This window comes from Anopheles arabiensis, chromosome 2, assembly GCF_016920715.1.
Source record: "Anopheles arabiensis isolate DONGOLA chromosome 2, AaraD3, whole genome shotgun sequence".
Lineage (NCBI taxonomy): Eukaryota > Metazoa > Arthropoda > Insecta > Diptera > Culicidae > Anopheles > Anopheles arabiensis.
The window spans coordinates 37,610,956-37,625,863 of NC_053517.1; the positions used below are offsets into that span (position 1 = coordinate 37,610,956).

Genomic DNA, 14,908 nt, shown 5'->3' on the forward strand with positions numbered 1-14,908 from the left:
TCCCATTTAAGACTTTTAAAAATGAAATTAAGAACATTTCCACGCCCGAATGAACACAAGCCGACGACGGGAAGTGAACGACGGGGTTGGTGGAGGTCGACTGGGAGTGTGGATGGATCATTTCACCATAATTAAACAGACCTTGCCACGTATTTCGCACTTGCTGGGTTTCATCAGCAGCTCGCTTTGCTGCTGCTGCTGCTGACTGCTCGTCGAGTTTTAAGTTTCTGTGTGGAACGGAACGCACCGGAGCGCGCTTGCCACAAAACGAAAGAATACAGAGGAAAAAAAACAGACAGGCAACTAAGAAAAACACAAAATAACACTAAAAGCTCTCGGGCTATGAGGGGTAGCAAAATCAAAACCACTTCCCGAGTGCCTTCCTCCACCATTTAGCATAATCGCGCGCTCTCGTGTGTTCGCAACTTCAATCTATAGCTTTTATTTTCATTATGCGCGGTTCGGGCAAACTTGCCCGCCGATACTATCGGTGTAACGCAATTTACACTTTTACCGTACCGTGAAAAAAATGTTTAAATAGCCACACATTTGCTTTCACTGTTGAGTGCTGAAATTTCAGCATTTGCAGGGTCATGGAACATGGAATGGCGCACGGAACAAAAATATCAATGTTTGTAATAATCCGAAACGAACAACATTCAATGATTGTGTAATCGAATAAACAACTCCTTATCAACCGCAAAATGCTTTAAAAAAAGTCATGTAAAATCGCTTTCAATTCAAACTCATTCGGATAGAAATGTATGAAAGTACAATTGCTCCTTTGAGTTGAAAAAGTATGAAACCAAACATCAAATAAATTAACAAAACAACACGGCAAAACGGTAATGGTGGCGTATTGACATCAGCCACAGTAAAGCAAAGGAGGGCTCCATTTACCACCCAAAAGCTTTTGTGTTTCATTTCAAACATTTTATTGCTAGCACGAACGAACAACCAATCGTAAACACACAATTTTCCATTACAAACCTCACACGTCCGGTCCTTTTCCAGCGCTCGTCGCTTGTGCGGTAGGCAGCAAAAGCTAACAAAGCGAAAAACCCTCACGAACTTGCCATTCATTCTTTGGGCCACAAATTCATCCTCACACTTAACCTGCTTTTGCTCAGAAATAGTACGTCCATTCCTTCGGTGTGAATGAATCACACCAAAAATGTGTGAGTGTGTGTCACGGCAACAGCAAATAGGATTTTCCCAATTCAATCATCCAAAATAGCAAAGCGTTCGGATGTTTTGGGCCGGAAGCTACCATCGAATGCTTTGCTTTCGCAGTGAAGAAATAACCTCCGTTTAAGATAAAAAAAAAAAAACAATCTCTTTTGGCAACTTTTTTAAATCATGTTTCAATATTTTTACTGTGACGCACACACTTGTCTAAAAAAATGCGAATTTATTTGCCAATTTAAGTATATTCATAAGAAAAAAAGATTAACAAATAAATATAACAAAAATCAATGTTTCAGAATATGATAAAATTTTTGAATAAATCGACAAGGAACAAAAATAAAATGAGCACAAAGTAAATTTTTAATTAAGACCTCTAAAACGTTTGAAGAGTATTTACGATTTCATTAAGCAAATGAGTCAACTAGCATAGGAAAAATCCATAATTACAAAACCAATTAAAAAAATTCCATCGCAAAGGTACAGCACAACCATTATATAACTATTTATTCGATAAAATAAAAAAAATCACAAACACACCGCACACAAATACAGTACGCATAAAGAACACAACAACAACAACAAAAATTTAGAAAATACCATAACCAAACAAAAAAATCAGCCATAAATCCAGCACACCCACACCATAAACACAACATCGAGAAAAATGCAAAGATCGAGCAGCCAAAGTACAGGAAACATCAAATGACGGCCGGAGATGGCCCGAGCTGGTGGGTTTTGATGGTGAAGGGACACAAAACTAAAGCTAGCGAGCGATCTAGAGTCGGTGTTAGTTGTTGTTTTTCTTTTGTGTGTATTCTGTTGTCTGTTAGCTGGACAAGTGGGAAGGAAAAATCGTTCAATTCACCTGGCGAGGACGGTCCCGGGCTGGGACCGGCACTGTCGTTCGATGGAAGCTTGGGCAGAAGCATCTGCAGTGACGTTCGGCGGTTTTTCTTCTCCTCCGTCTTGACGTCTGCGGCCACGATAGGAACCCCCAACAGGCGGATCGTGGGTGTTGTGGGTGGGTGAATGATAGTGTGTATGTGTGTTTGTATGTGCAACGATTAAACAAAACCGGAACACACCAGACACGCGACGAAGGGACGACGGCAACGCGCACAAAGTGCGAGATAGAGTAAAGAAAAGAAAAAAAAGAAAACGAAACCAAACAGAAAGAAAGGATGATGAGTAAAGTATGTATAAATATATAAATATATGGTGCACGCACACACACACACACACATGTCATACGTGATGTCGAGTAAATGGAGCACATCATGGAAGTAGTACCAAACTGCTAAAAATAAAATCCTAATCATTCGAAGATGAACACATTTATAAATAAAAGTATGAAGGTGCGGACAGAGAGGTAGGGCGGACAAACATCCAGCGGAGTAGATTATATTGTAGAGATGATCGCAACCTGTTTCTTCCATCCCCGGCTAGTGTCACGTGTTACGCAGATGGTATTATTTTTTATAGAATCATTTTTCGCAGCATTTTTACAGCCGTTGCCGTTGAAGTTCGTGTCTAAGTCGCCTCTTAGGCTACGAGGTAGAAGTCTATGACCAAACCATCACCTATGTGCCCCATGCGGCCCGCGAAGACTTACTGTATGTAAATCAAACAAAATATGCTCTACACTATCTATAAGCTGCATTAATATTTTTACCATTTCACTTTCAGTAGAGAACATAGTAAATTTCTATAAATCCTCCATATGGCACCTCTAAAATGTTTTGTTGAGAGACTGGGAGATAGGGCAGATTTTCAAACTTAACGTTTCTTGAAACGAATTCGGTATTGATTTGGTATACATTATAATTCCCTTTTCACTTAAGTTGTAAACTCTTAAACAGTGCTGCAAAATTTCATGAGAATCACGTGATAATCGCGTGATGATAATTGCTGATACACTCTGAAAGTGCGTCATGACATGCCGAACACGACATGCGAATTCTGGAGTTCAACGCGATACTCTGACTGGCAAGCTGAGCTTAATGCCTGCGCAAGCATAGTAATGTTTTTTTCCTGGTTGTGAACAGAGCTGCTAAATGCCACTGGTTCAGTAATCTACACTCATGACTGAAAAGAAGCTCAAATCAGCTCACGTACACAACTGAGATGGTCAGGGGTGAAGTGAGTTGAAACAAAATCATGTCAGCGTCACGATCTCTACTGTGAGGATCAGAGGTGAGACTCAAACAGTTGGTGGACCAATCACATGCTTGGTGGCATTTATTTAGCACGCAACTCTTGGTCAAGACATTTTCTGTCGGTGATAATCACGACATTCCGGCATAGTCATGTGACATAGACTTGGCCTGTGGTCCCAAGCAACAAAATGAACATGTGTGTGACTGACTGACACAAAAGTGACTGACCTAGTTGGTTGGTTGCTAAAATGTCACCAATCATTAATTGATCACACCATCTGTTTGAGTATCACCTTTGATCATCACAATTGAGTACGTGACTCTGATGATATGGATTTTTGTTTCTGTCAGATTTTTTTATGACATTGACAGTGACATTTTCTTGAAAAAAGAATTCCTTAATTATTTTCCATCGACCGTATTGAAAGTCATCTCAGCAAGTGAAAACATTTAGGATGAGAACAGGAAGTTGGACTTACGCTAATGCCTTAGGAGCGCATCCATTACCTTTCCAAGAATTAACTTAACCGTTTCGAGAATGAATCATAATTTTAAAAAAATGCTAGTCATCTTTGTGGAATAAATTATTCTTTCTTTGTAGTTGAAATTCATAACCAAATATTGCATTTAAGAAGCTGTACTCAATTCTATCCGTTTCGTTCTAACCTTACACACAAATTGCAATGAAAACAACTTCACATTCATTTGCTGTTTTTAATTAGCATATACCACTAACAATTTGATAACAGAGATAATCCTAACGAAATAACCCATTTCGCGCACGCTACTCATCTCACTGAAGCTAACGTAGGTCAACCTCCCTTTTCTAGGGTAGCAAACTCAGAATAGGGTTCTTTCAACAGAACCACCCGTGCGTCATCCCAATCGTCGTCACTGACAACAGGAAAACGGGCAGCACAATAGGGGTTCAAGCCGTACCTCTCGGGGCACTAATTAGTGTGTGTTGCCCCGTGTCATATCGCACGCCTCCGTACACCCCTTACCATGTCCCCTCATAACCAGACAGCGCAGCACATTGTAGTTTGCATTGGGCAAAGGACTAGAGAGACAAAAAGGGGGACGCGTGTCATATCCTTTTGCTCGTTTGTAACCCTAAGGCAAAGTAGAAGCAAGATAATACCGAGCCACCCACCATTTTTTTTTTTTTCTATTCGTTAGTGACAAACGAGATGCTGTGTGGTAGCGTTTGGCGGCCGTTACCTGGAAGACGTTAGCGAAAAACGGAAAGATTTGAAGCAGCACACAAAACAGTTTGAATTCATGAATAATAAATCTTAACAAGTAACAAAAACACAGCATCAAAACCAGCAATGAGCTGTGGTTTGTCACCATTGTTTGTACATCTGCAATGGTTGCACTGAGCTGCAAAACGTGAGAAACGGTCACGAATGCACGTTCCCGGGTGCAATAAATAAGTACTAACACACACTGGTTGTTAGATGACTATGGCTTGTAGCAACTATGACGAAGGCGCCAGGGTCGTAAAGTTCGAGCAGTAAAGCATTTCACAGTAATAGTAATAGTGAGCCCAGCATTCGAAGGTTGTTACGCTTTTTTGAGCTGAAAAACATTTCAGGCTAAGCTTGAGGGGGCATGGTGGGCAGTGAGGGCGGAACTTGCCAAACAAGACGTCATCGGGGCACTAACGTTACTTGCGATTGATGTAATTTGATAGGGAGATTATGAAACTCACGTCATATTTAACAAACATGAATTGCAATTCTCTAACTACACAGGCTATTTGTGTGTATTTTCCAAAAAGGAAAATTTGTTTGAAGTAAGTGAAAAAGTTTTCTTTTCATTGGTATGTTCCGAAACTCCTAAAAAGCAAAGCCCACACTTCAAGCAGTAAATTCCCCTGCCAGATGAATTCGCAAGGGGCTTCCCTCTAGATGACTTTTATTGATTGTTTTAGCAAACAAATCCTTGCGTGTGGTGAGCAATTTCACATTCCCTTGCACCATTTCTCCTATCGCAATCAAAACCATCTCGTCGGTTTCTGCTGGAATTGCCGTGTCCCAAAGCCAGTAATAAATTGCAACATCGGCTCGTTCGTGTGCACGAGAACGGCGGCAAATGTGCGCGCGAGTGATTTACAATATCACCCCCGTCCCCCAACAAAACACAAACCGTCACATACAGGGCGGCGAAATCGATCAAACTCACAATGCCGTCTCCGGTGTCACGGACACGTGTTTTCTTTGTCAGACGCTGGGGCCTGATGAAAAGTCCCACTACCGGCACTGGAAGTGTCAGAATCAGGATACGGCACGGAAAGCTGGACCAACATTCCACCACACAGCTGAAGTCACCGGTTTGGCGTTCGGTTCCTAGCAGTTGTTCAAGCGTTGGAAAGTAATACGAATTGGTGGTGGGTATGAGTGGCATGGGAAAAAAAACAGCACACACCGACCCAACCACAACCAACACAAACAAATCCAAACGCTAGCACAACCGCACGACGGCGCCAAAGTGTCACGACGGTGGACAGTGCAAAATTGTCTACTGACACGCGATTGAACTTTTACTCCCTCTTTCTATCCCTCTTTATTTCTCGCTCTCTCTCTCGGAGCGTGTGGTGGCCTTCCGGTCGAAGCCATTGCTCGATCGTTGCAAATTGTGCCCTCCTTACGTCAGGGCGCTGCTGCCGGTAAGTAATGTTCGATGGATGAGTTGTTTTTTTTTTTCATTTTATACTTAAACCCTCTGTTCATAAGTAATATATCCTCCAAATGTCCAACGGCAGCAGTGTAGAGTGAGTAGATGGATTATTTAACCTCTGGGCGGGGAAATGGAACCGTTTCACGCGATTGCATTTTGTGCCTAATGATTTGTCGTTAGTCGTCGCGCCATCATGCAACTTATCACAACCGAAGTAAAGATTCCAGTTTTTTGGAGGTTTAAGATGAAAATTACAAAAGAAGGAATTACTCCTTCTTAAATGAAATCAAGAGGCAAGTATTAACATTGTCCTATTCAACCTTTAGTTTTAATCAAAGCCTGTCGAACATGTGGTTAATACCGTTTTGAGTCCAAGATCCATTAATAAGCTTATTTTGTTGACTTTTGACATGTGAATGAGGAAAAACATTTACCCCCTTTTTGTTCGTGAACTTTAAACATTTTAAACTACTTTATAATGTTTATACAAATTGAATACATTTAAACAAATCTTAAATGTTTGTTGAATTAAATACATTCTCCAGTATCTGTATTTGTACAAAATTATTAACAAAATATTCCAAAAAACGACGTCATTAAGGCAATAAGTAATAGTAATAAATAAATAATGTTCCTGTCATTTCATCTTTTAAAATCTCTTCTATCGAGTATGCACTCTAGTTGTCCAACTATTGTGTTCTACATGTCAATCAAAGATCAGATCACATTTATGTTATGTACATTTACCTTTGTTCTTATCTTATCACAAATGATTCAAAATGTCAAGTACCGTTTCAGTTTGATTGGAGACCTAATATTTACTATGATAGACTCAGAAAAAATACCACCTTAATTTAAAAGATAGTCGTGAATTTAAACAATTCTTGATTTAAAAAAAATGTCTTACGCAATCTGGTCACACGAGTGTTACATGAAATTATCAGTTCATCTCACAGGTTGAGGTCTCCAGCAAATTAAAGGTTAGTTTCAGGTAAATCTATCTCATGCCTCTACAATAGCTAAGTAAATTTCTTCCAATTGGGTATATTTCTCTACATATTGTACAATTTTCAAGCGGAAGTTGAATACTTCAAAGCAATACAGGGCCAATTCTATGAAATGAAATTAAGCTGTACCACCGTACACATATATTGTGGTCCAGACGGTTTGATTTCCAACGAATTTGCTGGTGGTTTGTGTAGTGCACCACACGGGGTACTATTTATTAATATTATAAAAGAGCTATTCCAACAGATTACTTTTTGAAATGTTGTCTGAATTTCTTTATTGATTGAGAGAACAAGACTAAAGATAGAAGGGCTTTTTATACAAATATATTATATAAATCCGTATGTAAAATGTATCAGAGCCTAGGGTTATAAATTCAGTGCGATTTAGTTGACATTCCTATCATTTCACACAAAAATTAACACAAATCCAACTTTTAATTTTACGTTTTGAATTTTAACTTAAAGACTGCTGATGTTTGGGTCCAAAATTTTGATTATTTCATCAAAATAGCTAGAGCTAGACAATCTATACGATAGATGTTATGTTTCACAAAAAAATGTACTTTGATATTATTTTAGCTTTTCAGATATTTTAGCAAACATCGACAACCGCAGTTATTGAATATCTTGTCTAGAATGTCTTCCGTTTTCGTTGTCCAAAATAAATTGCTGTTCATCCAATAGCTTAGGAAACACAACGGAATTTTTGGTGCAAAATGAGCCATATTTTGAGAGCTTGCGAAATTAGCATTTTCCAGCACATCAAGGATCTGGCCTGGTAAATTGTTTCCAATGTATAGTTCTTACATAACAGATTAGCTTAAATAACTGCTGCACATGGCTCAAGGATGTAAGATAAAATTTAACATATTACATACAGCAAAAATAGTACAAATTTGAAGAAGAACAAACAATACATTGGTTTGTACACATTTTTTCCCATATCAGGAGCAAAATCTACTCTCGAAATACTAAACAAAATTGGGTACGAGGAATAAAATGAAAAGAATAACTTTTTTGCTTGTTTGGAGGAACGGTCCAAAACGGCCATATTGCTTGAAAAAACGAACAACTTAAATTGTTCACACATTTGCATAACCTGTATGTTACGGGACACGCCAGGCTAAAAAGCAAGTGTGACCGAGGAAACGAAAAATCGATTTGTACGCAGCGGAAACCAGACCCTCTCGCACCCAGCTCAAGCGACGGTAAGGAATCGAAAATTGGACAGACACACACACACCCAAACAAATGGGAACATTTCAAACCGTAAGCGCCAAAACGAAAGGGAAAACAAAGGGGAAACAAATCCAGAAAGGGAGGAACATAAACGGAAAAGCTGATAGGCTAATGCAGCGGAAAAGTCTAGCCAACACAGACGTGCGTCGTCTGCTCGTTTCACTCCAAAGCCAACGCGAAAAACAAAACAGCAAACGGAGAGAAGAAAATACAGAAAAGAAAAGAAAACCAAAAATAGTCGGGATCATGCGGCAACTTACCGAGAAATTTGCCACCCGAGTTGGGCGGTGTGGACGCCTGGTGCGAGCTGCCGAAGGCGGGCGCCGAATCTGGCCGCGTGCCGGCATTGATCGGCGTGGACACGGCACTGACGGAAGCGGACGGTCCGTGGCTGCTGCTGGCACTCATCGTGTTGGTGTGCGGGTACACGCAGGAACGAGGGCACGATGGGGACGAGCGGTCGGTGGACAGTGTCGGTTTAATACGGCAACAAATTCACTTCCGGCGGAAGAACAGGGAGAAAGGGATGCTGCTGCTGCTGTTGCTGCCGGGACTGTACGGCAATGCAGTGTTGATGCGCACGTACTTGCGTGTATATATGTGTGTAGGTGAGTATGTGCGGTTGAATATATCACGATTCACTGGATACGATAACGATATTTATTGATCGCACTTTTGCTCTACTTTTTGGACGACAACCTTTGCCCCAACTCCTCTTTCTTTCTCTTTCTCTTTTCACTCTATCTCTTTCTTACCAGTGTACTAAGGCGCACATTACACGAGACAATTTCGTTCACTTTCATTTAGCACACACGCACAAAACAAACCACAAACACACACACACACACACTCACAATGCCAGAAAAGCACGGTGACACGCTGTCGTAAGGGGGCAGAGAATCACACACACACACAACGGGGCTGGCAGCACACGGGCACACTACTTCACCTTTCGAATGATATTTGCACAATGGATAAAATATGCTCTTGTGGCACAAACGGTGCGGCGGCTCGGTACCGAATGGTCCAACCAGAAACCGAACGCAGACTCCTCGGTCTGCTAGAGATAACTAGAGCGCCGCGTCGTGGCGTCGCGGTGCGTGTACGCGAAATGGCCAGCAGTGAGAGTGTGTGACAGAGAGAGAGAGAGAGAGAGTATACACACACGGAGCGAGAGTTTGTGTACAACAACAGGCGGTGCGGATGATGTAATCTCTCGCGCGTAGCGTAGGGTGGTAGACGAGATCCCCGCGAATGCACTATACTACACCCTCAGCACACAGACACACATACGGAGTCTGGCCCTGGCCTGCTTCGTTTATCACCACTGCATCCTTGCTTTTGCCTGCTGCTCAGGTGTGTAATACACGGCTAACAGAGAGTAGTTGAGTGATAATGCGCTACGGTGCAGATCACAGATTGAGATTACTACTGAATTAATACACAAAAAAAACGAACCTGCATCCTTCCTCGCCGCATACACACACACGATAACTCTTATAGTAAAGCGCGATTATAATAACGTTTCGTTTGAGACGATATGGAGCCGAATGAGGGATTTCCGTCTTATGCTTACACTGTATTCGTACGGATTTGGACGGTGCACTTTACAAAGAATCGTATATTACACACATAAACAACGGCACTACACATACACACACGCACGCACGTCCGTGTGACGAGATTGCTTTTTAAAGACGACGGAATTGAGATACACGTTGTGATGAGATTCAAATGACTGCCGTGGTCGGAGGGGATGTTCTGAAAGTGGATGTGGAAAAGACAAAAAAACAGAGAAAAGAAATTTTATTCTGATTGCTCAAAAGCAACAACAACAAAAAACAATTTCAAAGAAGCAATACAGGGTTTTGCAGGAGTTTTCATAGCTGTGGGACACATTACTAATTCTTTCTTTCGTGAAATGAGCATAATATAATGGGAATTGGACTCTATAGCACTCTTGTTTGACAAATCCAATGGGAATTTCCAACGAGCCTGTTCAAAAAGGGTGCCATCGAGTCCAATTTCTTTCATATGAAGCTCACTTCCAATAGGAAAGAGTCAAGGGAGGAAAACCCTGTAAAGAAAGGATAGCAACGGAAACGCGAGCGTCACTGAAAGCGTGACACCGACCACCGATCAAAATGAGCGAAATTGGTTCCGATTATCTCAATTCGCTGCCGCCGTCACCGCCTTTGCTTGCGCAAGGTTCTGGCGGAATCTTCGCGCAAGAATAACAACCCCCTTTCCCGGTACCCCTTTGGGGGTGCGCGCGTGCTGCGCGGAAGGCGATGGGAGGCGGACGGTGAGAGGGCTAATTTAGTGACACCCTGCTGACGAGCTTCTGTGCAAGTGTGCGTCTGGGTAGCGTATTTATATTCCGCCTCACTCCTGTGTGTGCTCCTCCCCTGTGCTTAGCACCTTCTGCACACTTGTGTTTGGATTATGAACGAAATAACCCTAATTGGATTATCGTATGTGTGTATGTGTGCGTGCGTCGGTCTGTGGGTTTTCCTTCCGTTCTTCTATTAGTAGCTTTCACTGCCGGTGTTTCTTTACCTGTCGATGCGTTGGAAAATTCAACCACCAAGCAGGCGTAACAAGCGCACTTGTTCTACCCCAGCCGAAGCACACGCGACTTCACCAAGCGTTCCAACTCAGCGACTACTGAGATGGGAACGATCCAACCGCCCCATGGATTCCCTTTTCTGAGGTAAAGATGAGGATTACAACTCCCCAACTCCCCTCCCCTTTCCAATAATCTCCGTTCGTGTCATTTACCACATCGCGATGTGCGGGTTTTCAATCCGATTTTTCCGCAAATCTCGCCCGAATTTTCCGATCGTGTCGATTCGGTTCTCTCGCGAGTTTCGTGCTGCTCTCACGCTCCTTCTTTCGGCATACGAGAATCACCACCCCATCCCTAACAACAAATTTTCAGCAATGGTGAGGAGCCCCACGGGGGAGGCGAGGTGGTGGACTTTCAGGACACCGCCGTAACTGCTACCCCTTCACACCCGACACACACTTTCGTCCCACTAAATACGTTGTTTGGGGAAGGAGCTGTGAGTTTACAACCGCACTACCACCACACAACAACACACACACGCACAGACATTGTGAATCTCCCATTCAAGTGTGCTGACATACGCTCCGGAACGTTCCCTGTTGCAATTAACTGCAATATGCTTTTGTACGACTTGTAAACCCGTGCTCAACCTTCTTTCCACCTTCCCGGACGGGGCCCATAACACACTCACTGCTCGCAACAAACCCCAATTGACATCACTATACGACGGACGGGTAAGCAAAGAGAGGCTGTTTTTTTTTCTTATTTACCTTTTAATTATCCGGTACCGATCCGTGCGTTGCTTGTGTGCAGCGCGGGCACACTTTTCACCAAGAATGTGAGACCGACAACACACACAACAGCGCAGCACCGCTTCCGAGAAACACAGCCCACACCGTCGCCAACAGAAACTGCCTTCGTGTTGGTTGACGCGCTGACGGTTATTGAATGGGCGTGTAAAGGGAAGGGAGTTGCAATTTGCGTGAATGAGCCGCGAGAGGGAGAGGTGGAGGAGAGGATGAAAACAAAGCAAACACTGGACATTTGTGGTGACGTTTGTCCGGTTGGATATTTTTATGTGATTATTTTTGATGAAAGATTTTTTAGTTCTTTTTAGTGCATATTGATTGATCTGAGCGAATTGTCTAATCAGCTGGATTTTTTGGTTTACATTTTCTGTACACAATATTCGTATATAAATAAAGAATATATTTTTGTGCTCTGAAAATAGATTCGAAACTTTAACAAACAACTGTATTATTTTATGTTTTCTTTTCCATGGTATTTTTACATTGCAACAAACAAAAACTAAAGGAATTAAAAACTGTTTTGTCCAGAGCGAAGCGCCCACTGTGCTAAGCACTACGTTTACAATTATTGGTTGAGTTGTTCACTCATCGATATCAACAAACGATAAACTGAAGCATTTTGGCTACAATAAAAATGATTAAAAATTCATCTGTTTCTATGAATTGTTTAAAGAATCGGGTAAAAAAAATGCTTATCTTATGTAGCATAACAATCATCATTCATTTACATATAATTTATTAAGTTTCAACAGCAAATCCCTTGAGTTAGTGTTCAAGAAGAAATTGAGAAACTGTCCTCCAGACAACGAATCGAACCACGAGCGGGCTCAGAATAGACAGAGCGTCAATTCATAACCCATTTTTGTTACTGTTCGTTGCATGAAATTCGACAACAAACATAACTTAAAAATTCTCATTTCATAGCTTTTCTCTGCAAAACACAATGCAATAAAATCTAAAATCGCAATCGTTGTACAAATCATAGTACTAGAAGAACACTTCCTTGGGTGATTTATTCAACCTATAATGAGTACATCTCTTTACGATTAGTGTAAGCATAAGAATTGTATCCTTGTTACGTTCCGAAGTAGCCTATAATCAGAATCAAGCATTGGTTGCCGGGCCCAGGTAGTGTGAATGTTGCTTGTGCGGGAACGGGTAGCGGGAGCACGCCGCCATGCATTCGCCAATGTTCGCTGCCTTGCTTGCTGCATTTTTTGTTTTGATTGCTTTTCTTTGTATAAATAGCCGATGCAGGCCAGCATTGCAGTGCTGTAATGCCCGTTGCCCCACTCGCTTCTGCAGGTTAGAGAATGTTAATAATGAACTCATACGTTACTAAATGCGTGCAGTGGACCATTACGTTAAATACTGTGGTAAAATTTTGTTAACCTATATCTCGAACGGAAACAAACTAAAATAAAGCTCCCTTCCTCAAATGCTTGTTCTTTTGTTCTCTGCCTAGCTTAGCGGTCACCTTTCTCGACGCTTGATAAGATTGTTCGTCTCACTACGTGAGAAAAGACGTTTGTGCCCCCGCGGCACGGGGGATGATTTTGATAACTCGGTACTATTTCCTAGAAGTTTTAGTTAATATTAATTCGAAGCAATAGTTAACGGCGCCATACACGATCATTTCGGGACACGACCAAGGGAAGAGGGATGGGTGTGTGTGGGAGTGAGAGTGTTTTTGCACAATTTTGTAACTAGATACTTATTCGCGGTGATTCTGGAGAATATCGAGACAAATTTCACACATGCACCCTACCCCCCTCTCACCTATCGCAACCACGCCGAACGATTGCCACCTATGTCTTTCTCTCGCCGTCCACTCACCGGAGCAGACACACACACACGCGCACGAATGTGCCTTAATCATCGAAGTCAATGTCAGAATCATCGGAATCGTATCCGCCACGGATCGTCTTCATGTTGGTCGGTTTCTTTTGCTTTTTCACATCCGGTGGAGTTAAGAGATCGCCCTAAAAAAGGAAAGCGGGAAAGAGGATGATGTTGGGTTAACCCGTACCAGCGAGCCACATGTACAAGACCCCCCACTTACACTGTACTCGATCGCACCGGACTGGGCAATGCGCCACTCGAGCATCTCGGTGCTGAAGTCATCACAGTTGCCCAGATCGGTAAAGCCGACGATGTAGTCCTTCGTTTTGCTGTCCTTTATCAGTGCGATGCTCGGTATCACCTTGATCCGGAGGCGCTCTGTGAGGAAGGGGCACCGTTCCGCATTCACCTTGCAAAACCGCGCCTCCAGATGCTTGGTGGCCAGCACCTTCAGGTGCATATCGACGATCCGGCAGCGGGGCGTAGAGTCGCGATAGAAGTGGCACACGATGTTGGGCGACTTTTTCGATATCGCAAAGAACTCCTTCTCGTCCGCCAGCTCCGCGTACTCGCCGTGGCCGTTGTTTTTCCACTCCTGCCGCTGCTGGGCCTGTTTCTTCATCTGCTGGATGCGCTGTTCCCGCAGCTTGTCCAGATCGTCCGCGTTTAGGGTTTCCAGCCGGTCCAGCTCACTGTCCAGATGCTTCTCGAGCTGGACGGCGGCCGAGATCATTTGGTTCTGTATGAGCTGCTCCATGATTGCTGGGCACGGGGGAGGAAAATGAGACAAGACCACGAATTGGAAACGGATTCGTGAATAAAACGGAACACGATACAGCGAGTGCAACACCAAATGATGCACACACACACACACGTACAAATGTACGGGAGCGGCCTACGCCTTGCGTGCAAAGGCCGGTCGTCCCGTTGGTTTTCGATCGACGTGCACCACCGAACCCACATTCGTGACGGGGGGCATCTGATCGTCATTTTGATAAAATAGCGCTAATGCCCCGACATTACCCCACGCTCACGTGCATCGGGAGATGGCAAAGGGCTGAAAATAGCTTCCCGCAGCCCGAAATACTTACAATTTGCGACGTTTCTGTAAAATAGTTCCTGAATTACAATCTACCGTCCCGTTAGCTTTCTTCTACTTTTCGCTTCTGTGGGTATGTGATTCATGCCCTCCTGCTCTTCACGCTACTGCGTCTCTTTCTACTGACATTTCCTCAAATGTCGACTTGATGTCGACCCACACCGAACACCGTGGCACAGTGGGCTTTTCGTCGCACGACAAATGATGCAAATTATGGAGTTTCTTTCTTGATTTTTAAATAAATGAGCATGTAATCATTTTAAACTTTACTGGAAAAAGGGTGGAAATATTTACATGCTAAACAAATAACTAAA

The 14,908-nt window shown here is 42.8% G+C and overlaps 2 protein-coding genes across 8 annotated transcripts in view; both read right to left on the reverse strand.

Moving 5' to 3' along the window:
- The window catches only part of LOC120897745 (oxysterol-binding protein-related protein 8), a 35,485-nt gene extending 23,691 nt beyond the window's left edge, over positions 1-11,794 (reverse strand). For 2 of the 5 annotated variants that reach the window (XM_040302831.1, XM_040302812.1), the window contains exons 1-3: positions 11,615-11,794; positions 8,536-10,036; positions 2,054-2,161 (exon numbers count right to left, since the gene is read on the reverse strand). In XM_040302831.1, coding sequence (XP_040158765.1) covers positions 2,054-2,161; positions 8,536-8,683 — 256 coding nt within the window. In that variant the 5' untranslated portion in view covers positions 8,684-10,036; positions 11,615-11,794. Of the gene's footprint in view, positions 1-2,053; positions 2,162-8,535; positions 10,037-10,834; positions 10,945-11,614 lie in introns of those variants that run through there. The other 3 variants (XM_040302885.1, XM_040302821.1, XM_040302840.1) reach the window with 3 other exon arrangements.
- Positions 11,795-12,623: 829 nt separating this feature from the next.
- LOC120896093 (thioredoxin domain-containing protein 9) lies at positions 12,624-14,716 on the reverse strand. Of its 3 annotated transcripts, none has more exons than XM_040299946.1 (4): positions 14,587-14,716; positions 13,716-14,257; positions 13,490-13,635; positions 12,624-12,952 (listed from the first exon to the last, which is right to left on the reverse strand). In XM_040299946.1, the coding sequence occupies exons 2-3, from the start codon at positions 14,250-14,252 to the stop codon at positions 13,525-13,527; spliced, it is 648 nt and encodes a 215-aa protein (XP_040155880.1). In that variant the 5' UTR covers positions 14,253-14,257; positions 14,587-14,716; the 3' UTR covers positions 12,624-12,952; positions 13,490-13,524. The 3 variants fall into 3 exon arrangements, with proteins under 3 accessions (XP_040155880.1, XP_040155879.1, XP_040155878.1); XM_040299945.1 differs by having other exon boundaries at positions 12,624-13,230; XM_040299944.1 differs by having other exon boundaries at positions 12,624-13,635.
- Positions 14,717-14,908: the final 192 nt, after the last annotated feature.